We start from the raw sequence: 23770 nt of genomic DNA, 5'->3' as shown, positions 1-23770 counted from the left end.
GGTATATTGCCAGCTTAAAAGAAGTCTTTAACCCAAATGTTGCTCTCTTGCTGTTTTAGTGGCATCATTTTACACCATAACATACAGGCAATCACAGGAAAGATAGCTCTACCAAGAGAAAAAAAAAGAAGCAATAAGAGCCTTGTAATCAGTCTACTAAAACTGTTCCACTGGCCTGCAGTTCCCCACCATGCTGATATCAGGGGAAGTAGCTTGATAAGGATTGCTGATCCTTCAGTACCCAGTTCTGACACCAGGCTCCTGCATGTACATTGTCAATAGTGCTCAATATTATCTTCTAGGGAACCCTTACATAGCGCTATCCTCCAGCTATCCAAAGCCATGTACAAATGAGGTTATTAGTTGCAAAGCTGGGCTGTGCATGGGCAGCTCTCATTGGTGTTTAGCCTGACAAATATGGCATATCCAGATGTCTAGCATGGACTCCTGGTTGAAAAAGATTGCTGTGCCCCAAAAAAGGCAGGAAAAGGACAAATAACTAGTCACCAATATTGTCTCTTTTCTCCCTATAGCAGATCTTTTCACAGCTACTGACTTATCACTAAAGTTGGTCGTACACCTATAGATTATCTGTAAATTTTCTATGGTTAGATGGAAAAAGTTGGAGATTCCTCCATCCACACAGTTTAGCGAACATGGAGAAATCTGGTGCACTTTTTCCATCTAACCATAGAAAATCTGCAGATAATCTATAGGTGTATGGCCAGCTTAACTGTTCTTTACTGTGTCTCTGTCTGAGGGCAGCCATCTATGTAGAGGCAGGGTATTGCTTCCTCATGTCAGAGTCTCCAGCAGTAGAACAGTGAGTAGCCCTGAAGTGATATCATTAGTTCTCCTGAAATTAAATAGAGATGGATGTGGCACTGCCAGACTGACTACAATGATATTTGTACTGTGGTTTATATACTTCCCTTGGTAGGTCATACCAGACAAAAAGAACTAGAAGACACCTCCCACATTATAACAACATAATCATATACGTGTAAACCATAGTACCACTTCCCCGGTAAGATAAAACTTATCTGGATACATAATAAAATGTAAAAAACAAAAAAATCCCCCAGTTTAATACTAGTTCTTGTGTGAATGGTCTGCTGAACATAGGCAATCTTAAAACACTATATTATAAGGTGGAACAGTGCGTACATAAGCCACAATTTGCGGTGATCTACCAAGGGAATTATACACCTCACAGTACTAATATCACCTTGTAGGCAGTCTGGCAGAGCCATATCTGCCCCTATTTCATTTCACCCACACTCTACCAGTGGGTAGTAGCTTTTGGGTGTAGGCAGCAGCTATTTAAATTTCCCCTAGTGCAGATTTATTTTCTTAAAATGAAATCTCCTGAGATTAGCAGTCAAATGCAGAAGGGTCTTAGGTCTCGGCCTGCAGATGTACAGCTGTGAGGCTGTAGTTACAGTTTACGGACATGCGCATACCAGGATGTTCATGTTCAGGGTGCTGCTTAGACTGAACTTAAATTTCTAGGTGTTCACTATAACATAATAGGCTAATGACCGGAAAAGAAACATGAAGTGGACTGTATAAGGTATTTACTGGCATAAAAAAATGTTTTACTAACCAAAGTTAAAACAACAAGGGCAGAAGATTGAAAAAATGACTGAAGGTCCGCTTTAAATAGCTAGGCAAACTCATTGTCATTTCTAATATTCCCTGTCTCTGCAGCGTAATCTAAAAATGTATATGTTCATACTTTAAAATAGTATTAAAGCAACATAAAATATGTAAGAGTAAGCATGCAAAAATATGAAAGCCGCATTTACTTTTAAGTAAGCACCGTACTAATAACTAAAAATATTTGCTTGCTGAAAATGTTATTCCTTTAAAACAGATTTCAGCCAAAGACTGGATAAGAACATTATGATAGAGGCCCAGAATCATATAGCCTCCGTATTGGTTATCTCTACACTGAGTGCATAAACCTGAGTGCATAAACCTTTCACAAAACCATTTAAAGGATTATTTTTATTCAGTGAAAAAAAAAAATCAAAGAAACTCTTGTACTAGTATGAATTAACCTCCATCATCCATGGTATTTATTAACGTATGTTAAAAACCCAAAGACTAAAATATCATATAAATTTAAATGTATTCATTTAATTTCACAAGGCTCAATCTTTTTTAGTCTGCAACCTAAACAAATTAATACATGGTCCTAGTAATTTGGTGTAAGATGGCAACCCTCAGTCCCTGTCTACCAACTGTGCTTCTGTGTTGTCCCCTGCTTAGATGCACTTCCTTTGGATATTACCAATCCTTATTTCACAGATAAGTTCAGGAAACCAGTCCTTAAAGTGGTTGTAAACCCTTTAAAAATTTCCAAAAAACAAGACAAAGGCATAAGGAGCTAGTATGCATAGCATACTAGGTTATTATGAATTACTTACCTGAGATTGAAGCCGCTGCCGCAGCGGTCCTTGTTCACCACTCCAGCGGTTGACATCTCTCCCGGGGGTTACTTCCGGGTATCATGGTTCCGACGCTGTGATTGGCAGGAGCCACGATAACGTCACTCCTGCGCATGCGCGCGGGAGCCACCGGTAACGGCACAGTACAATTGAAGCAACGGCATGTAAGTGCCATTGCCTCAGTTTGCTTAAGTGCGCATGTGCCGATGACGTCGGCACATGCAAATACAGGGATATCTCCTAAACCGTGCAGGTTTAGGAGATATCCAGTGTAGCTACAGGTAAGCTTAATTATAGGCTTTCCTGTAGTATAAAGTGGTTGTAAAGTGTTTACAACTACTTTAACAATGACATGAAGCTGCTGCCAGAGCAAATACATGTCCACAGGAAGTGGGTAGAAGAGATCAGCAGCACTCAGATTTAAAAAAAGAGAGGCAAAAAGGTGAAAACTGCATTTTATGTCCTAAAAATAGCAATTGCTTGTATATAGTGCTGTAGAAATAAAATGTCATACAGACAGGATTTAGATCTACATTGTAACAGTCCATATACAGTACCTCCTCATTTGGGTAATGCTTCATGTATTCCTAGTTCGCTGAATAAAAATGTGTAATTATATTTAAATAACTTCCTGTTTTCAGCGAACCACAAAACTCTTGTTAGCAGGAATTATAACAGTGGTGGTAAATGCATCTCTTATTACAGGTTCTATATTTGTTTTTAAAATTGAAAAGGCTAATTTTACCGAGTTCTTCTTCCATCCGCCTACAGCAAAAGAAGATTTTGGCAGTGAAGGACATATTGCAAAGGATGCTTATTGAAACATGTTTGTCTGTACTTATCTGAAAAACTTTTTTAGCATAATGAATGAAAATTGTTTCCTTTTGTGTTTCCATTTAGCATGGTACAGCTTTCAGGTTTGTTGAAAAAAACTGCACGAAGAGAGTAATAGGATCCCTCTGTCCCTACAAACAATTACAGTTGGCGAATGAAGAACAGAACAGGCTAAAAAAATATGTTTATGATTGGTGGACTTTTCGCTTTAAAAACAGTGCAGTGACTGTGGGCAGAGTGCAGTAGTTTTGAACTTTATCAGTCCTTTATACATATATAAATCCACATATACTATGGTTATATGGGTTTGTGTATAGAAGATTTGGGGATATTTTTTCCCCTTTTATTGGTTGAACTAGATGGACTTGTATCTTTTTTTTTTTAACCAGACTAACTATGTAACTATTTTTAAAAATATAAACATGGACAATTCAGAGTTCCATAAGTATAACGTAGGCTTCATTGCCAGTGAGTGGCTGCATTTCCAAGTGTAGCATTACAGTCCTCTCTTACACACTTGGTCATATACTAATGCCATTTACAACTGGGGACTTAAGGGTTAGTAAGCCATCCATCAAATAGTAATCCACAGAAAGTAGAGCATAGTTACTTGGAGGTGATCTATTCAAATGTATTAAGACAATACGAACAAATATGGGATAAATCACTAAACATGTGGTTACACAAACTTGAAGGTGCTATAAAGGGTGAAAGGATCTATTATCCACTAGCTGGAACTCAAAGGTTATACCAAGACTAAATTAAACTACAACATATTAACTAGAGCCTATAAACAACCTGAACCAGTTCAGAAGAATTAAAAGGGCCCTAGTATACAATTTATGCATACAACCCCAACAGCAGGGGGTGTACACATTTCTAGTGCGGGGTTACCCCTGGAGGTGGCAGAAAGTACCTGGCGCCTAGTAGTTAACTTTGGCTGGCTTTCAGTGGGGCCCTTCTTTAGGTGGTGCATTGTCCCTTTAAGAGCTTTTAAAGATCGCAAAGGCTAACCCACTAAGTAGGAGCAGTCTCTCTTTTGGCTAACCGTGTGTGGCAGGAAGTTAGGGTATGTAGTTCAGTTCACAACATCCTGGCAGGTGGCTAATTTGGCCCCAATAGCTTGGTGACTCACAGCTCCCAGTGATCAGGTCCCAGATCCTCTCTCAACTCAGTCTCTGAAGGCAGCTCCAGCAGGCTCAGGTGCAGGTCTGTCCCCCTCTCCCTAATGTGGGGGAACAGACACAGCAACAGGTCCTCTTAGCTCCTCTCTAACAGGTCCGGTCCTCAGCAGTGCGGCACAGAACCTGACCACAGGTCTATACCCAACACTATGCCCATTCTCTAACAGTTTACCCAAGAAAACAGTGACAAGTCTTCTCCTCCCAGTGCAAAGATTTATATCTCTCTCTGACAAATAAAAAATTAAAAAGTGTATGCTTGGGTTGTATATATGCATATCTGACACAGCGTACATATACACACGTAAAAAAGGGGAGAAGGAGGGGGGTGGGGTGGATAAGCATATACATTATCTTAGACAAAAACTCTATAAAGGGGAACTAATCATAATAATTATTATATAAAATATATATCCTGTTATCTTAATAATTATCTCAATAATTTCTAGAGAAAAATATAGATATTACTTGAGCATATTCAGAGAGGGAAGGGATTCTATCAGCCAATAGGGGCATTGTCCTAAAAAGTGCAATATAAATGCAAAAGTTCATATTATTATTATTATTATTATACAGGTTTTATATAGTGCCAACAGTTTGCTCAGCGCTTTACAACATGACGCAGACATTACAGTTACATTACAATTTGGTACAAGAGGAATCAGTGGGCCCTGCTCGTTAGAGCTTACAATCTAAAAAGGAAGGGGCAATTGATACAAAAGGTAATAGCTGTGGGGGGATGAGCTGATGGAGGAAGTAAAATGGTGTTAGAAACAGGATAGGCTTCTTTGAAGAGAAGGGTTTTCAGGGATCGTCTAAAGATGGATAGATTAGGGGACAGTCGGAAAGATTGGGGTAGAGAGTTCCAAAGGATGGGAGAAGCTCTGGAGAAATCCTGGAGGCGAGCATGGGAGGAGGTGACAAGGGAGCTAGAGAGCAAGAGTTCTTGGGATGACCGAAGAGAGTGGCTTGGTTGGTATTTTGGGACTAGGTTAGTGATGTAACTAGGGGCAGAGTTATGGATGGCTTTGTAAATTATTGTTAGTACTTTGAATTTTATTCGTTGGGTGAGTGGAAGCCAGTGCAGGGATTGGCAGAGAGAGGTGGAGGACACTGAATGGCTGGTAAAGTGTATGAGTCTGGCAGCGGCATTCATTATGGACTGAAGGGGGGATAGTCTATGTAAAGGTAATCCAACGAGGAGGGAGTTGCAGTAGTCGAGGCGAGAGATGACCAGGGAGTGAATTAGAAGCTTGGTGGTGTCATTAGTTAAAAAGGGGCGTATTCTGGAAATGTTGCGGAGGCTAAGGTGGCATGATTTGGAAAGGGCTTGTATGTGGGCCTGGAAGGACATTTCGGAGTCTAAGGTTACCCGTAGCACCTTGGCATGTGGGGACAGACTGAAAGATGTGCCATTGATCTTGACAGAGAAGTCAGGCGAAGGGGCACGTGGGGGAGTAAATGTTAAGAGCTCGGTTTTAGATAGATTAAGTTTGAGGAAGTGGTGTGACATCCAGGCTGATATGTCTGTTAGTAGATCAGTGATGCGTGAGGAGATTGATGGGGTGAGCTGAGGGGCAGAGAGATATATTTGGGTGTCATCAGCATATAAATGGTAGTGAAGCCATGGGTGGCTATCAGCTGACCCAGGGAGGACGTGTAGATTGAGAATAGTAGAAGTCCAAGGACAGAACCTAGGGGGACCCCAACGGAAAGGGGAGTTGGAGAAGAGGAAGTGGAGTTGTAAGTGACACTGAAGGTGCGATGAGATAGGAAAGATTCAAACCAACGGAGAGTGCAGCCATGGAGACCAAGCAAATTTAGTTTTTTGAGGAGGAGGGGGTGGTCAACTGTATCAAAGGCAGCAGAAAGGTCCAAGAGTAAGAGTATGGAATAATGACCATTGGTTTTGGCTGTTAGTAAGTTGTTAGTGAGTTTTAGGAGGGCAGTTTCTGTGGAGTGCTGTGGGCGAAATCCAGACTGAAGAGGATCGAGAAGGTTATTTTCAATGAGGTGGTTTCTCAGTCGGTTGTAGACTAAACGTTCAAGGAGTTTGTAGGCAAAAGAGTAAAGAGATGGGTCTTAAGTTTTTTGGTATGGGAGTGACTAGTGCATGTTTTAGAGGGTTGGGGAAGATGCCAGTAGAGAGTGAGAGGTTGAAGATATGAGTTAAGGAGTGTAGGCTTGAGTCAGATGGTGACCGTAATATTTGAGAAGCAACAGGGTCCAGGGGGCAGGAGGTTAGGTGGGCATTAGAAAAAAAGTTTAGTGACTTCCTCTATAGTAGCTGGGTTAAAAGAAGAAAGTATTGATTGCATCATATGTGATGTAACTGATATTTTAACCTTTAAATATAATATATAAGGAAAATATAGTGGTGCTTATATCATAAATATAAATACTTATTCAATGTGTATTCAAACAAATATATATATATATATATATATATATATATATATATATATATATATATATATATATATATATATATATATATATATAATATAGTAGCAGAGCGTCCCAGAGAGAGCCAGGAAAAGTCCTGTTCGGGGTTTATACATCTCCCAGGCTCCTCTCGTTCACATTCCGAAATCTCTGATTCATGGTCCAGTTCGGGTCTTGATCCTCTTCCCCAGGCTAATTTAAGCTCACCTGAGCAGACAGCCTTTGCTCTGTGCCTGGGACATATAGATAAAGTTGATCTGTGAAGAGAGTAAGGTTGGTAATGTTAAGCAAATTTTTGTAGAGACTGACAAGCATTAGGCTTGTTCAGCCTGGTAGTGAGGGCCTGCAGATTGTATAGTTAGAGCCGTGACACGGCTAGGATTTGTGTTTTGCTACTTTGCCCTTTATTTTTGTTTTCTGGAACACTGTACAGCACCTGTGTATGGACTTGTATATAACACAAATAAATACAGCACTGTTTGTTACTTCATCTCTGGATTTGGTATCTGTGCCTGAGAAACTGCTCATCCCAGGGAGCTTTATACCTGCTACCTGTCCCCCAGGTTACAATATATATTGCAATCCCATAAGTAAGTCAGTGTATGACGAAACATGTTGGGGCGTGGCTGTAGGGCAATCATCACCAGTGACGTGTGACGTTTGAAGCCGAACTAGTAAGTGGTGATATGAGACTGTCCAGGACGCTGAGGAGGGGGTGAGAAATTCAAGAGATACGCTTGCACACCTCGGGTCTGCCGTGACTGCAGCCCAATATTGTGCTATCCAGTTGAGAGGTTTGCTGTGCCTTTGTATAGTTTTACTGGCTTTGGAATTTTCAGAATGTGAGTGTAAAGGTTGAAGATTTTGTGTGTGCAATAACGTGGTTCATACTGTTTTACACTATTGGAGCACCTTTATTTTTTACATAGAAAAAATAAACTGCGCTTGACAAAAATGTTATGAATAAATAATTGATTATACTAAATGAGTCAGGAGGCTGCAGCTCAAAGTGGGATACACACACAAAAAGTCACAAAAAAAATAAAGAGCTGCGCCAAATACAATAATTATTGAAAAAATTACAATTATTTCATGCAATCAAAAATTAAATTATAACCAATAATTTCAAATGCTCATAAAGTTCCCATCGCCTAAAGATCATTTGCTGAAGATGACTTCTATATAGTGACAGTTCATTCACAAAAAGGAAGAAGGTTGCAGAAGAAAATATATATATCCAAACAAAATCCTCTCTGGTAATTCTTATCAAGACACCACGGCAATTCCACACATAAGAAGTGAACAAATGCCCACACCGAAATGTAAATGTGCTTACCAGATGGGAAAGCGTAAGGAGCATTTAAGTATGAACCATTGCATCCTTAAACATAAGCCAGGAACTAGGTATCACCCTGGAACAGGACCTCTAAAGCGTCACTTAGATCTCTCAAACTCCGCACTTCAAACATCAGCTAGATATTCCACTAGTGGTAACTCAAAAAGAAGGGAAATCGCCCATAGTGTAAAACCAATTAAACATTTATTAAAATTACTAAATAATTGCACTTACAAGAAAACTTGCATCAAACGCATGGATAAAAACAAGCCGGCTGGCGTTTTTTGGGAGCCCGTCCTCCCCTCATGTAGCGTGGTGGCGTCACTGCGTGCCTTCCCAGATGTGTTCCGTCATAGATTACGTTGTCAATGGGGAACCACCGGAATCACCGTGGTGTCTTGATAAGACATAACCAGAGAGGATTTTGTTTGGATATATATTTTCTTCTGCAACCTTCTTCCTTTTTGTGAATGAACTCTCACTATATAGAAGTCATCTTCAGCAAATGATCTTTAGCCGATGGGAACTTTATTAGCATTTATTTTTACATGTGGAGTGATCTTAATATACACATTACTGGAGTGTCGTTTCACCATTTGTGTGGTTTTAAAGCGCTTATAGCCTGATACGAAGGTATAGACAGTGGGAGTCGGTGAGTGTGTTTTTCTTAAGGGAGAGGAGTCACTTATCACTGTCTGGTGTTGTGTATGGAATAAGAAGACACTATATTTATAAGGACTTTTTTTGGACACTTTTTTTTAAATATATATTTTTTATATTTTTTTTTCATCAATTTATATTTTGCTTTGGCACAATTTATGTTCACTTGTCATAGGGTGGATCATTTTAGTTGTATATGTTATATATATATATATATATATATATATATATATATATTTGTTTGAATTCACATTGAATGAGTATTTATAGTAATGATATAAGTGCCACTATATTTTCCTTATATATTATATTATATTATATTATATTTAAAGGTTAAAATATCAGTTATATTCTGTAAGATTTCAAAGTGGCAGCTCAATTGTAGGGAAAACATTTTTTTGCCCTAGGCTCAGTGGGTGGCATTTGAATAGGGGCGGATTATTTGAATACCTTTTTTTTTTCAAAGTTCATATGTGGCTGATATCCATACACCCACATATATGTGAGTGTCTTCAAGTGCAATATGGACCATCAATCATATTTTAGCACTTGTGTTGCACTTTTTTAGCACATTAATCTTCTTTTTATGCAATTTCCGTTTGCCCCATTGGACATATATTGCACAGGATTGCACATGTTGACACTGTTTAATTTTTGGGTCATATATGGAATTTATTATTTTATTTTAGCACTATAGTGTGCATTTTTGTCTGCTCCTTTTTTTGCATTCAATTGCATATGAATTGCACATTTTTTTTATTGTTTTTTTAATCTGTTTATCTCAAATTACTGAATTGCACGTTTGCATTTTGTTTAGCAATTATTACACATCAATAGCATTGAATTGCATTTTTGGGTAATATCTTTGTTTGCACAATTCAGTTTATTGATTTAATACATAAGGAATGTATAGGCTCATTCCTTGCCCTAACCCAGCGCTGAGCTCTGTTATTGGTATTGCTCTCTGGTGCCCAGTATCGGGGTTATAGTGTACAGCTATTAGATATTATTTTACAGTTGTATTACAATAGCCTGAAAAATATATGCAAGCTATTGAATGCAATCCAGCCCACAGTGCATGGACACATTTCAAATCATTATCTACTAAATACCGGTTTCTTGAGCATGATCCAACCTACATTTAATCTTATTCAGTTTACTAATTGTAAATCTTCACTGAAACACCTCAAATGTAGTGTGTTCATGGCATAATATGTCCATGGGATGAAATGCTCAGGGCATACTGACACTAGAAAAAAAGCTGATCATATTACTTAATGTCTGAAGATGTTTTTTTCCCCTGGGGACACGTGTAGGGCTTAGGTGTCCTTAAAGAAGGAAAGATGCTAATTAAAAATATAAGACAGGTGGTTTCAAACCTTATTAGAGATATTACTTGCACACAACCATGTGACTGCAGTGAATGGCCTGGAGATAATTTGACTAAGGCTAGACAGATGTTACATTAGCAGGTTTCATTCTAAATCACAGTGGGGTTGATTTACTAAAACTGGAGAGTGCAAAATTTTGTGCAGCTCTGCCTAGAAACCAATCAGCTTCTGGGCTTTATTGTCAAAGCTTATTTGAACAACCTGAAGTTAGAAGCTGATTGGCTACAATACACAGCTGCAGCAGATTTTGTGCTCTCAAGTTTTAGTAAATAAACCCCAATGTAACTAAGTTGGCACGTAAATATAACCTCACAAAATCAGATTTAGCAGTCATCATCAAACAATTGCATTCACCATTTTTGAATATAGTAGATCTCAGGCTTGTATACATAGGTATTTGCTCATGTGAGAACCAGTTTTCCTTCCATACTTCCAGCCTACAGGAAGATCAAATGCAGGTCATATATACACTATATTGTCAAGTGTATTGGAATGCCTGTCTTTTCACGCACATGAATTTTAGTGGCTTCTCAGTCTTAGTCCGTAGGGTTCAATATTGAGTTGGCTCACCCTTTGCAGCTATAACAGCTTCAACTCCTCTGGGAAGGCTGTCCACAAGGACCTCCTGCTGTGAGCTGCTGCGTTCTCCAGTGTGAACCCAGCCTTGTGGAAGTGGATGTAACCTCAGACATGAAATATATAAAAAAGCATATCTCTCTTGTACTTGTCTTAGTTAAAAGCAGTAAGTGTAATTTCTGTCTGCTGCTATCAGCATAAAACACTTCTAATGAGTTTTCCTGACACCAAGAGAAGAATGGTAACAGGGGAGGCATCTCTAGCAGACTGACAGTGCTCTGTTCCTGTGTGCTGTGTGAAGGAGGGGGGTTCTCTTCCCTCCAATCATCTCTTATACCTCTCCTCACTGAGCTCTGCAGAGTCTAACTTCAGACTTCAAGCTTATAAATTCAGCAATGTGAATGTATGTATAGAAGACTGCAAATAAACAGGTAGAGCTTATGTAGTAGGATTTGTTTAATCTCTGTGTATCACTTGAGGATAGTCCCTTCACTGGATATACAGTATGTAAGGTTTTATAACCACTTTAAATGTGTTTCAGAGTAGCTCCCATGGCTCTCCACAGATCTCTAGAGGTAGGCTTAGGCACTTCTAGATGCTACTTTGCATTGATAGTATAACAAGTTTAGTGTCACTGCAAGTGAAATGTTACAGCTCCAAACATTAATTAAGAAATTATTTTAATAAATCATGGTATGAATAGTTTACAACTATCCCAAGGGTTTTTTTTTCATGTAGTTTAGGTGTCTGGTTTATGAAGCAGTGAAAAAGTGTCACTGCTTCATTCTCCGGCATTCTCAGGAGAATTTTCTCCTCTGTGTGCCAGTTTATGAAGCTTTGTAGAACGCGTCTCCTTTGGAGGAGTGAAGAGATCTACAAACGCTTCAAACAGTGGAGAATGGCCCCTGATACTGGAATCTCGTGACACTTTGAGATTACAGTACCAGAAATTCACAGAAACACCGAGATGTCAGTTTATTAAGCAGTGATAAATTATCACTGCTCAGTACACAGACAGACGGCGTGGTTAACCACTTCCCGCCCAGCCTATAGCAAAATGTTGTCCGGGGCGGTGGTTGCGTTATCCTACTGGGCGTTATTTGATGTCCTTCAGGATAAAAGCCGCTGCGCGACCGTGGGGGCATGCATCACTGCGATCAGTGGTGCGGTGTGTCAGTCTGACATCCCGCTACACCGATCTTGGTAAAGAGCCTGATTGGACATGGCTGATCACGATGTAAACAGGAAAAGCCATTGATTGGCTTTTCCTCACACGTGTCTGACAGACTCAACGGCTCGTCAGGAGAGCCGCAGGGGGGGACTTCGCTGATTGTTTATTTTGTAGCATTGCCATAACCCTCTTAGGCATGGAGTTCACCAGAGCTTCACAGGTTGCCACTGGAGTCCTCTTTCACTCCACCATGATGACATCATGGAGCTGGTGGATGTTAGAGACCTTGCTCTCCTCCACCTTCCATTTGAGGATGCCCCACAAATGCTCAACAGGGCTTAGATCTGGAGACATGCTTGGCCAGTCCATCACCTTTACCCTCAGCTTCCTTAGCAGTGGTCGTCTTGGAGGAGTGTTTGGGGTCGTTATGATGTTGGAATATTGCCCTGTGGCCCAGTATCGGGAGGGAGGGGATCATGTTCTGCTTCAGTATGTCACAGTACATGCTGGCATTCATTGTTCCCTCAATGAACTGTAGCTCCCCAGTTACGGAAGCACTCATGCATCCCCAGGCAATGACACTCCCACCACCATGCTTGATCGTAGGCAAGAAACACTTGTCTTTGTACTTCTCACCTGGTTGCCGCCCCACACGCTTGACACCATCTGAACCAAAACAGTTTATCTTGGTCTCATCAGACCACAGGACATGGTTCCAGTAATCCATGTCCTTAGTCTGCTTGTCTTCAACAAACTGGGCTTTCTTGTGCATCATCTTTAGAAGAGGCTTCCTTCTGGGACAACCAATTTGATGCAGTGTGCACTGACAGGCTGACCCCCCACCACTCATACATCTATTTCCCAAAGACAACTTCTGGATATGACGCTAAGCACGTGCATTCAACTTCTTTGGTCGACCATGGCGAGACCTGATCTGAGTGGAACCTGTCCTGTTAAACCGCTGTATGGTCTTGGCCACCGTGCTGCAGCTCAGTTTTCAGGGTCTTGGCAATCTTCTTTTAGCCTATGCCATCTTTATTTAGAGCAACAATTCTTTTTTTTTAGATCCTCAGAGAGTTCTTTGCCATGAGGTGCCATGTTGAGCTTCCAGTGACCAGTATGAGAGAGTGAGCGCGATTACATCAAATTTAAGAGACCTTGTAACATGAATGTGTCCCAAAACATCAGAGAGGGAAAATGGTTAATTGGGCCCAATTTGGACATTTTCACTTAGGGCTGTACTCACTTTTGTTGCCAGAGGTGTAGACATTAATGGCTATGTGTTGAGTTATTTTTAGGAGACAGCAAATTTACACTGTTATACAAGCTGTACACTAACTACTTTACATTTTAGCAAAGTGCAATTTCTTCAGTGTTGTCACATAAAATATTTACAAAAAGGGGAGGGGTTTACTCACTTTTGTGAGATACTGTACATACACCCATTATATATATATATATATATATATATATATATATATATATATATATATACACATAAATATGACGGGGGCATGATGATTACTGTCTTGGGGGGTCTGATAGAGGTAGAATGAAGTTAATAATCTTCCTTCTTCCCCCTCAGTTCTCCCCAGATTCTCTCTTCTCTCCCCGATTCTCCACCTCTGAGCTGGTGAATCGGGAGGGAGAATTCTGATACAGATCACTAGTGAAGTGCTGAGATCACAGCTTCATAAACTGCCCATTTCTGTGTCAGTCAATGAGGATTCTCAGTGTGCGGAGATCATCGGCGGGAGAACATGTTCAATCACGTCCTCTCTGTGCTTTCTATATTCTGTCCATTTTTAACTAAGACTAGCAATATTAGCCTATACTATGAAGGGGGACATTCAAAAAGGTGATGGTAATCCTCATGAATATGTCTGTTTTGAAAATTTATCATCGTGTTTATCATTATATCTTGTTAAAACCAATCTTTTATAGCATTTATGAGCTAGTCAACAGTAACATGTATTGTGGGCTACTCACTTTAGATAGTGATAGAGAAACATGGGCATCTGTGATCTTTTGCCGCCGCTTCAAAAGTATGTCTTTGGGATTTGTTTATCATCATAGTTAAGGCTCTTTGAGACCAGTCTGTTCCAAAGAATTTGTGTTCATGTGCATTTTTTCGCATGTTTACATTTGTGTTAAGGGAGCTTATTCAAATAATTGGGCTGGTAATACATTAGAGCAGATCAAAAAAACAAGTACTATTGTTTCCAATGCAGTGCACCACAGTGCGTGGTAGTGTGTTTAACCATATATGGTAGCAAAGCTGGGGGCTATTTTTGTATTTTTGTGACAGAGACTTGTAGCGGATCTGATGTTGGAACTACTTCTGTGTTCATAATATACAGTATATGAAACCCATAGCCCATTCATATGTAATAAAGGGGCAGTCAAGTTAGACAAAGGTCAGGCATTAATGGAGTGTGGGATGGGGGGAGGACTATAGCAGATGATAAGGAGATTTCAATGCTACAAATAACCGTGGCCAATTACAGTGGTATTTGTACTGCAAAAAGATATGCAAAACATAAGTACAAACTGCAACAATGGATGTGTTTGTTCTCCGATGCCAGATCAATGCAAAGCAAAATGGAGATGTGGATGGAGAGTATGATGATGTTGAGCTACATATGTAAGCTGCATTAGTAAGCTGATTGCAATGCATACTTCAAAGGTACTTATTAGGGTTTGCTACAGGTCACCCGGTGTTCATGAGATACTCAGCTCCTTGCACAAATAGAAAGGGCTCCTGGGACATTGATAATATTTGAAGATTTTATCAACAATGAAATTGACTTGAGTGGCACTGCTGGATCAGTAAAAGGGTGGAAATGTATAAACCAATTACTACAGATTATAGAAAGCCCCAACTAAAAATGATGCTCTGCTGAACCTGTTCATATCAAACCATGCAGAACTTATGGCCTCATTCACACAGGCGATGATGTTTTATCCAGCATCTCAACTTCCAGGTGCTGCGTACAGGCAGCCTATTAAACTCTATTAAGAAGCAGCAGCTGTATGGAGCCACTGGTCCTAATGTGACAAAAGCATGGTGCAGATGAGAAGACCTAAATGCACACTAAATATGTGTTCATCATACAACCTAGGAGGAATACACCTGAGGTAGTCAATGGGTAGAGAAGGATTTGGGTGTTTTGTTACATTTAATAACAGCATTCAATGCCAAGCCACAGTTTCTAAAGCTAGCAAAATACTGTTTGTATTTAAAAAAAAGGTATAGACTCCAGAGAAAATGAGACATCGTTTTGCCCCTGTACAAAGTTAGACTTTACCTAGAATATAAATTAATGAATGAATTAATAAACAAACTGCAGAGAAGGGCAACCAAACTGATAAGAGGCACGGAGGAGCTCAGCTATGAGGAAAGATTAGCTGAACTAATTCTTTCTTGATAAGAGGCAATTAAGGGGGGGGGGGGGTATGATCATCATGCATAAATTCATGGGTGGTCTATATAGTGAACTTGATGCAAATGTATTCACTTTAAGGTCATTACAGAGGATAAGAGGGCAAACTTTTATCTTTGGAAGAAAAGAACCACCACAAAAATGGCTTCAAAAGCTTTAAGATAATACCATCAAAAATTGTGGATCCAGGGAATATCAACTTGCCTTTGGGGAATCGGGAAGGAATTTCTCCCATCCTGTAGAGAAAACTGATCCATGCTTTATATAGGTTTGTTTTGCCTTCCTCTGGATCAACTGTGGGCTCTGTATATGGAGGTTTACTATTTATTTATTTTTTATATTAGTTGAACAATATGGACTTGTGTCTTTTTAAACCTGCATTACTATGTAACTATGTAAGGTGATTATTAGCTGTGTTGTGATTTTTGAATAGATTAATTGTTGTTTTCCAGTCAGGCTGTGCTGTATAATGAGCTACACATATAATTCATTTATCTATATTTGTTTAATCCAGGTGCGCCCTCCAAGGCCTAATGTTCCACGACGTCCCAAAAGCAATGCAGTTGTGGAGAGCCGTAGGACATCTATATCCAGCCCTGACCAGTAAGTGCCAAGATTCAGCCTTGTCTTTGGTATACTATGTGAGGTTTGCACAGTGTTTTTCTATGTTAGCCTGTCCCAACTAGTACATTGTGTCCTTTTAGCTGGAGATTCTCGTTGCTGGGAACTTAAAGAAGGATTCTCTACTCCCATTTAATGCTGATACTCACAATGTACCTGACTCGCATACTGTGCCATAATTACACAGTGGCAATATCCGAGCACTAGTAGATAACACTTTGTGTTCTATCACATCCACTGTAAATGTTGGCATCATTTTACACAATTTGGATAAGCAATATTATTGAGCATCAGTACATCTCGTACAGCTGAAAATTTTAAATTCAGGCTGAACAAAGATTGTCTAAATACAAGAGGCATGTGCATTCCTACTTGTTATCCTATGTTTCACATCTGTGAAGGAGTTTCCTTTTATAAAGGCAAGACATCTACCCTTTATTGCTGTTCTCTAATAGAGCCATCTGCAGAAGTTAGTGGGTGTTGTGTGCCTCCAGCGCAGTATACACCTGTATCTACCCTTTATTGTTGTTCTCTAATAGAGCCATCTGCAGGAGTTAGTGGGTGTTGTGTGCCTCCAGCACAGCACAATATACACCTGTACCTACCCTTTATTGCTGGAGTTCTCTAATACAGCCATCTGCAGGAGTTAGTGGGTGTTATGTGCCTCCAGCACAGTACAATATACACCTGTACCTACTCTTATTGCTGGAGTTCTCTAATACAGCCATCTGCAGGAGTTAGTGGGTGTTATGTGCCTCCAGCACAGTATACACCTGTATCTACCCTTTATTGCTGGTGTTCTCTAATACAGCCATCTGCAGGAGTTAGTGGGTATTGTGTGCCTCCAGCACAGTATATACCATTATCTACGCTTTATTGCTGGTGTTCTCTAATACAGCCATCTGCAGGAGTTAGTGGGTGTTGTGTGCCTCCAGCACAGTATGCATCTGTATCTACCCTTTATTGCTGGTGTTCTATAATAAAGGCATCTGCAGGAGTTAGTGGGTGTTGTGTGCCTCCAGCACAGCACAGTATACACCTGTATCTACCCTTTATTGCTGGTGTTCTCTAATACAGCCATCTGCAGGAGTTAGTGGGTGTTGTGTGCCTCCAGCACAGTATACAGCTTTATCTACTCTTTATTGCTGGTATTCTATAATAAAGGCATCTGCAGTAGTTAGTGGGTGTTGTGTGCCTCCAGCACAGTATACACTACCCAATTACTGGTTTTCACATCTCCCTGCAGGCCATTACTATGTCTGGAAAGCCAACAGGGAGAGGCAGACAGTCACGAGCCAATAAAAGAGGGCAAGCAGGCTCTGTGTCTAGAGACAATAGTGCTGGTCGTAGACACGGTGCATCGTCATCAGCACATGGCCATGGGACACGCTTGTCATTATTTTTGGCAGCTGGACGTGTTGAGCCGAATCATGCCGAAGACTTGGTAGAGTGGATGACCAAGCCCTCTTCATCCTCTCTCACCCAGGCTCAGGGTACTAGCAAAGCAGCTGCCAACGCACCCTCTTCCCTCGTCTCAATGTCATCATCAGTCACTCCTTCCCTAGATCCACCATGTCCTCCTGAGGAGTCCCCCGAACTGTTTGAGCACAGTGTTGGGTACATGCTCTAGGAGGGTGTCCAGTGTTTTGAAAGCTCTGATGATGATACTTTGTCAGCTCTGCAGGGGCAGGCCGAGAGGTGGTTGATGCCACGCCAGCTTAAGCCAGGAATGGTGGTTTGTGACAATGGGACCAACCTCCTCTCCGCCCTCCGACAGGACAACTGACCCATGTGCCCTGTGTGGCTCACGTCCTCAACCTGGTGGTGCGGTTCATGGGCAGGTACCCGGGCTAACAAGATGTCCTGAAGCAGGCCAGGAAAGTCTGTGTGCATTTCGGCCGATCATTTAATGCCAGTGCTTGGCTGGCTGAGCTCCAAAAGGAGTTGAACCTGCCCAAGAACCGCCTTATATGTGACATCCTCACCAGGTGGAACTCAACGTTGGCCATGCTGCAGCGGCTGCACATGCAGCAGAGGGCCATCAATGACTACCTGTGCGACTACGGCACCAGGACAGGGGAGCTTGGTTTTTTCTCACCACGCCAGTGGTGCATGATCAGGGATGCATGCACTGTCCTGTCACCATTTGAGGAGGCCACAAGGATGGTGAGCAGTGACAGTGCAGGCATCAGTGACACTGTACCTCTTGTCCACCTGTTGGAGCATAGGCTGCGTGGAATAATGGACAGAGCACTTGAGGCAGAACAGAGGCAGGAAGAGGAGGACTTTCTTGCCTTTCAAGGCCCCCTTTATTCAGACAGTGTTCCTGCTGTCCCACCCATCACACAGGAAGAGGAGGAGGATTGTGTCAGCATGGAGGTGGAGCCTGGCACTCAGCAGCAGCAGTCTTGTAGGGATGATTTACAGTCCCAAGAAACCCATGGACTTCTATGTGGCTGGGAGGAGGTGGCTGTGGATCATGTTGTCCTTAGTGACCCAGAGGACTCTGTACCGAATGCCTCAGCTAACCTACGCTGCATGGCCTCCCTGATCCTGCAAAGCCTGCGGAAAGATCCTCGTATTCTTCGGATCAAGGAGAGGGACCATTACTAGCTGGCCACTCTCCTTGATCCATGGTACAAGGGTAAGGTTGCTTGCCTTCGCAGAGGGAGCAGAGGATGAGACATCTCCGGGAGGCCTTGCAGAAAGGTCTGTGCAACGCGTTCCCAGAGACTGGGAGGTTACAAACTCCTGGTCCTGGACAACGTGTTGCTGAGGCTTCGGTCAGAAGGTGGCTGTCTGACCGACGCATTCAGACAATTTTTCAGTCCGCAGCCCCAAGGTATGATCAGTTCCAGCATACATCGCCAGCGTCTGATTTACATGGTGCAGGAATACCTAGGGGCAAGGTCAGACTTGGACACCTTTCCCACCGAAAATCCTCTGGCTTACTGGGTCTTGAGGATGGATCACTGGCCAGAGCTTGCACAGTATGCAATTGAGCTACTGGCCTGTCCTGCATCCAGCATTCTTTCGGAACGCACCTTCAGTGCTGCTGGTGGCTTTGTAACCAATCACAGGGTGCGCCTATCCACCGACTCAGTTGATCGTCTGACCTTCATAAAGACGAATCAGTCTTGGATCATCACCAGCTACCAAGCACCTGAAGCTGATGTAACCGAATAATTTTTTGGAAATGTCACATCCCTGCTGATGCTGAGTGACTGTCCTGTTATGTTGACTGACTATCCTCTTCCTCAATGATCCCGCCGATATCTTGGAAGAACATTTTTGGTTCTGGGTGATGCCACCAGCCCAATTTTTCAGGGGCGTGTAATTACAATTTTTGATGCAATGCTTTGCAGCAAGGCTCATTCCTGCACTCCAAATAGAGTATATGGGAGAGGTTGTAGTGTCGTGGCACCAGCACCAGTGGCTAAGGTCCAATTTTTCAGCCCCTGTTTAACAGGGGCATGTAATTACAATTTTTGAGGCAATGCTTTGCAGCAGGGCTCATTCCTGCACTCCAACTAGAGTATATGGTAGAGGTTGCAGTGTATAGGCCCAGTTTTTCAGCCCCTGTTTAACAGGGGCATGTAATACAATGTTTGATGCAATGCTTTGCAGCAGGGCTCATTCCTGCACTCCAACAATCGTATCTGGGGGAGGTTGCAGTGTTGTGGCACCAGCAAGCAGTGCCTAAGGCCCAATTTTTCAGCCCCTGTTTAACAGGGGCATGTATTTACAATTCTTGATATAAAGACGTATAGTGTTGTGGCACCAGCACCACCACCACAACCACCAAAGGCCCAATTTTTCTACCACTGTTCAACAATGGCATGTAATTACAATTCTTGATATAATCGTTCACAGCAGGGCGCTCCATCGCCCACCAAGAGTCACTTTGAGGGCTTCCAGTGTTGTGGCAACACCAACACCTTGTTCCAACATTTCTGCAGAGCATGTAGGGCAGGCCCCTACTTTCAAACATCCAACTTACAAACGTCTCCTACATGCAAACAGAAGGAGACAACAGGAAGTGAGATGAAAAAAAAGATGGCCGGCAAAAAAAATTATACATAGGTGATAACCCTTCCCATGTTTTCCAAAAAGCTTAAAAATAGATTTTTTGACTGGAGCTACACTTTCAAAATGTACCAGTTCAAAATTACAAACAGATTCTACTTAACACACCAAACCTACACAGTCCCTGTCTTGTTTGCACCGCCTGTATACTGCTGTTCTGAGTATATAGGGCCTGGGGGCCCCACCCCTTTCCTTTTTTTTGGGGGTACGGGGTTCCCTTTAATATCCGTACAAGACCCAATGGGGCTGGTAATGGGCAGGGGGGCTACCCATGCCATTTTTCTCAATTATTTTCATCCATATTGCCGGAACCAGATATTACATTAAAACCGCAAGCAGTTTTAAATGACCTTTTTTTCCATTAAATGTCATTTTGTGCAGGGACTGTTCTAAACACGGGAAACACGTGCCACTTCACAGGCATTCTATAGATACCCCCCAGGCACGATATTTAAAGGAATATTTCACTTTTCTTTCACTTTAATCCTCATTAAAATCAGTGCTCCTGAAAAACAGTTGTTTTTAAAAACTATTTTGGCATTGACCCCTGGGGCAGGAGCCAGGTCCCCAAACCCTTTTTAGGACAATATCTTGCATATTAGCCATTAAAATTAGCACTTTTTATTTCAAATGTTCGCGTCCCATAGACTTCAATGGGGTTGTAAAGTTTGCACGAATTTTCGGTCCGTTCAAAAGTTTTGGTGCGAACCGAACCAGGGGGGGGGGGTGTTTGGCTCATCCCTAATTCCCACATACAGTGGGACATGGAAAATGAACACAGTCATCCTCTAACAGGAAATCAGATTACAGCAGCAAATAAAGAAATTTTGAGAAGGTTGAGAGCAATAGAAGGTGCTTTTTGAGTTAAGAATACAATATGTACTTGAATAGAATACGAGATATATATATATATATATATATATATAATTTTTTTTATTTTTTTATTTTTTTTAAACAGTTCAGTGTCACTCTAAATGCTTGTCTTTGCCTAGGGGGAGAGGAATAAGGAATAATAACTCATTCTTCACTCCAGGGGTGCGACCAATCCTACTAAGTCTCCACTCTAAGGCCACTTGAACAGTGCATGGGGCTCTGGCAGAGGGCACAGGTGCAACGGCATCCTGTCAATTTCTATGAGACTCTTGACAGCTGCTGCGGCTGGGCGGTACATGTACTAGACCTTTACGTTTAGGACAGTATGCGCCCGGGATGAATGCTCTAAACAGACTTTGTTGTCACTTTAAATTGATGAGCTGCAAATATTATTAAAGCATTATCTGGAGAATTTTGAAGTATCTCCACATTCCGCCATTTTATGGGCACAGTCCATTTTAGGCTTGATATTTCTGGTATCTATGCATGTGATGCAGTCTCATCTTTTATTTGAAAAAATTAGGCTTGCATTGTTTGTGTGTGCTCATATTATTTATATGTATTTTTTTCTGAAAATAGCGGCTTGATAAATAGTTGCTTAAATATCATGCAACAATAATTTTGGGGGGGTTTACATAATCGTTAACTAAAATATGCTTTTCAATGGTGTGTGAAAAATGAAAACATTACTCCAGCATTGAAAGAGTTAAATGATGAAGTACAATCTAAAGTTGTCACATGCATTTTCTAGAATGGTGGCCTTACCTTACGCATGCCTTGTAGCTCTGGGGTCCTAGGTTCAAATTACACTTTCAAATGCGTGGAGTTCCTATATTTCCCATCATGCACACTAAAAAGACACTGACAATAGTGCATTTTCTTACTTTTAGATTGCTCTAGTGTGCTTATAATTGTGGAAGGTACATTGGTTGATGGTCTTTTTATGGGAAAAGGAACTAAATTGAATAGATTTAGACACTTTATAAAGCACTGTGTATGTAGTAGGTTATTATACCTGGAAAATAAGAACTTCCATAAGAAAATACTCATAAGACACACAAGATTCACATAAATTTCACCCAGAATATACAGTATAAATTTTTCTGAATTAATCCAGTTATTAGTATCTGTATTGTGCAGCTATAGTTAAAGTAAAATGAATAGAGATAACCATCTTACAACAGTGCTTATATTGCCGCACCCTGCTAACAAGCTTCCATGTCCAACTGATCTCAACAATGCATGGGGCATGCTACCTTACTTGGCTTCTGTTCTCCCAGAACAAATTTCCTTTCTTAGAAACTGCAGTTGCAAGCCAGTGTTTCATGGGCTAGTTTATAAAGCATATAAAGTTAGGTCCATATATATTTGGGCACAGGCACACTTTTTATACGTTTGGCTCTGTATGCCACCAGAATAACATTATAACAAAATAATCCAAATTAATTTGAAGTGCAGACTTTCAGCTTTAATGCAAGGGGTTGAACATAAATATCAAGTACAAATTTTAGGATCTGCAAATTTTTAGAGCCTCCCCATTTTGTTGAGAATCCTTTACTGGCAATGACTGCCTGAAGTCTGGGGTTTCCTCCTGTCTGATGCTTTGCCAGGCTGTAACTGCAGCTGTCTTCGGTTGTTCTTTGTGGTCTTTCTGCCTTTAGTTTTGCCTTCAGCAAGTGAAATGCATGCTTAATTGGGTTGAGATCAGGTTATTGACTCGGCCATTGTGTTTTGGATCATTGTCCATCTGTACTGTGAAGCGCTGTCCAATCAACTTTGCTGCATTTGGCTGAACCTGGACAGACAGTATATCTCTAAACACTGCAGAATTCATCTGGCTGATTCTGTCTTCTGTCACATCATCATAAACACCAATGACCCAGTGTCACTGGAAGCCAAACATGCCCATGTTATCACACTGCCTATCAGTTGTGGCTGGTACTCAAAAATTTTGGGGGGACGCAAAAAAATGTTGAATAAAATTCATCAATTGCAACCACTGTGGCCATCAAATGCCACTGTGTCATCATATGCTGCCAGTGTGCCCATCAAATGCTGCCAGTGTGCCCTTGAATGCCCTCAGTGTGACCCCCGCCTGCTCACCTTCTGCCCAGAAGTTAACTTGTCTTGGTGGGGCAGCAGGTGACAATGACGAGCGGGGTCCTTCGTGCATCTCCTGCTGTCCTCATCACCCGTCCTCTCCTCCAAATAGACGTCTAATAGTGGCACCTGTCATTTCGGCCAATCAGGTGACAGGTAATAGACCCAAGCAACCAATTGGCGGAGAGGTGGTTCAGTGTTAGGAAAGTGAATATTCATTCACTTTTCTAACACAGCTGAGTGAACTGCGAGCGACAAGCGTAGCGCTCACTGTTAACCTTTTTTGACTCCTATTAGAGCATATGGCTCTAATCAGGTGCTTAAAAAAAATACCCTGCCGCTTTAATTCAGGCACCCGAAAAGGGTCCGGGCACCTGAATAGGGTGTGGCAGCAGCAGCCATTGATAGATTCATGCAATCCATGAATCTATCTATTGGGGATAAAGGGGGTGGCAGGAGAGAGGGACGGCGCCCGTGCGCCCTCATGGATGCACTGCCACTGCTGCCTATGTAATGTTTTACAGATTACATTGTGTGCTTTGGATCATGAGCTGTTCCAGACCTTCTCCACACTTTTTTCTTCCCTTCATTCTGGTGCAG

At 41.5% G+C, this 23770-nt stretch overlaps 1 protein-coding gene across 4 annotated transcripts in view; it reads left to right on the top strand.

The window, feature by feature from the left end:
• Positions 1 to 23770, top strand: part of DENND1A (DENN domain containing 1A) — a 1535852-nt gene that overhangs the window by 1465367 nt on the left and 46715 nt on the right. For all 4 annotated transcript variants that reach the window (XM_077478826.1, XM_077478827.1, XM_077478824.1 and 1 more), the window contains one exon: positions 16005 to 16093. In XM_077478826.1, coding sequence (XP_077334952.1) covers positions 16005 to 16093 — 89 coding nt within the window. The remainder of the gene's footprint in view (positions 1 to 16004; positions 16094 to 23770) is intronic.

The sequence above is a fragment of the Lithobates pipiens genome, unplaced genomic scaffold (genome assembly GCF_037356315.1).
Source record: "Lithobates pipiens isolate NorthernLeopardFrog02 unplaced genomic scaffold, aLitPip1_a1.2 Scaffold_1, whole genome shotgun sequence".
NCBI classification, from domain to species: Eukaryota; Metazoa; Chordata; class Amphibia; order Anura; family Ranidae; genus Lithobates; species Lithobates pipiens.
Note: the sequence above shows the minus strand (reverse complement) of the source record. Positions and strands in the feature narration are given on the sequence as shown.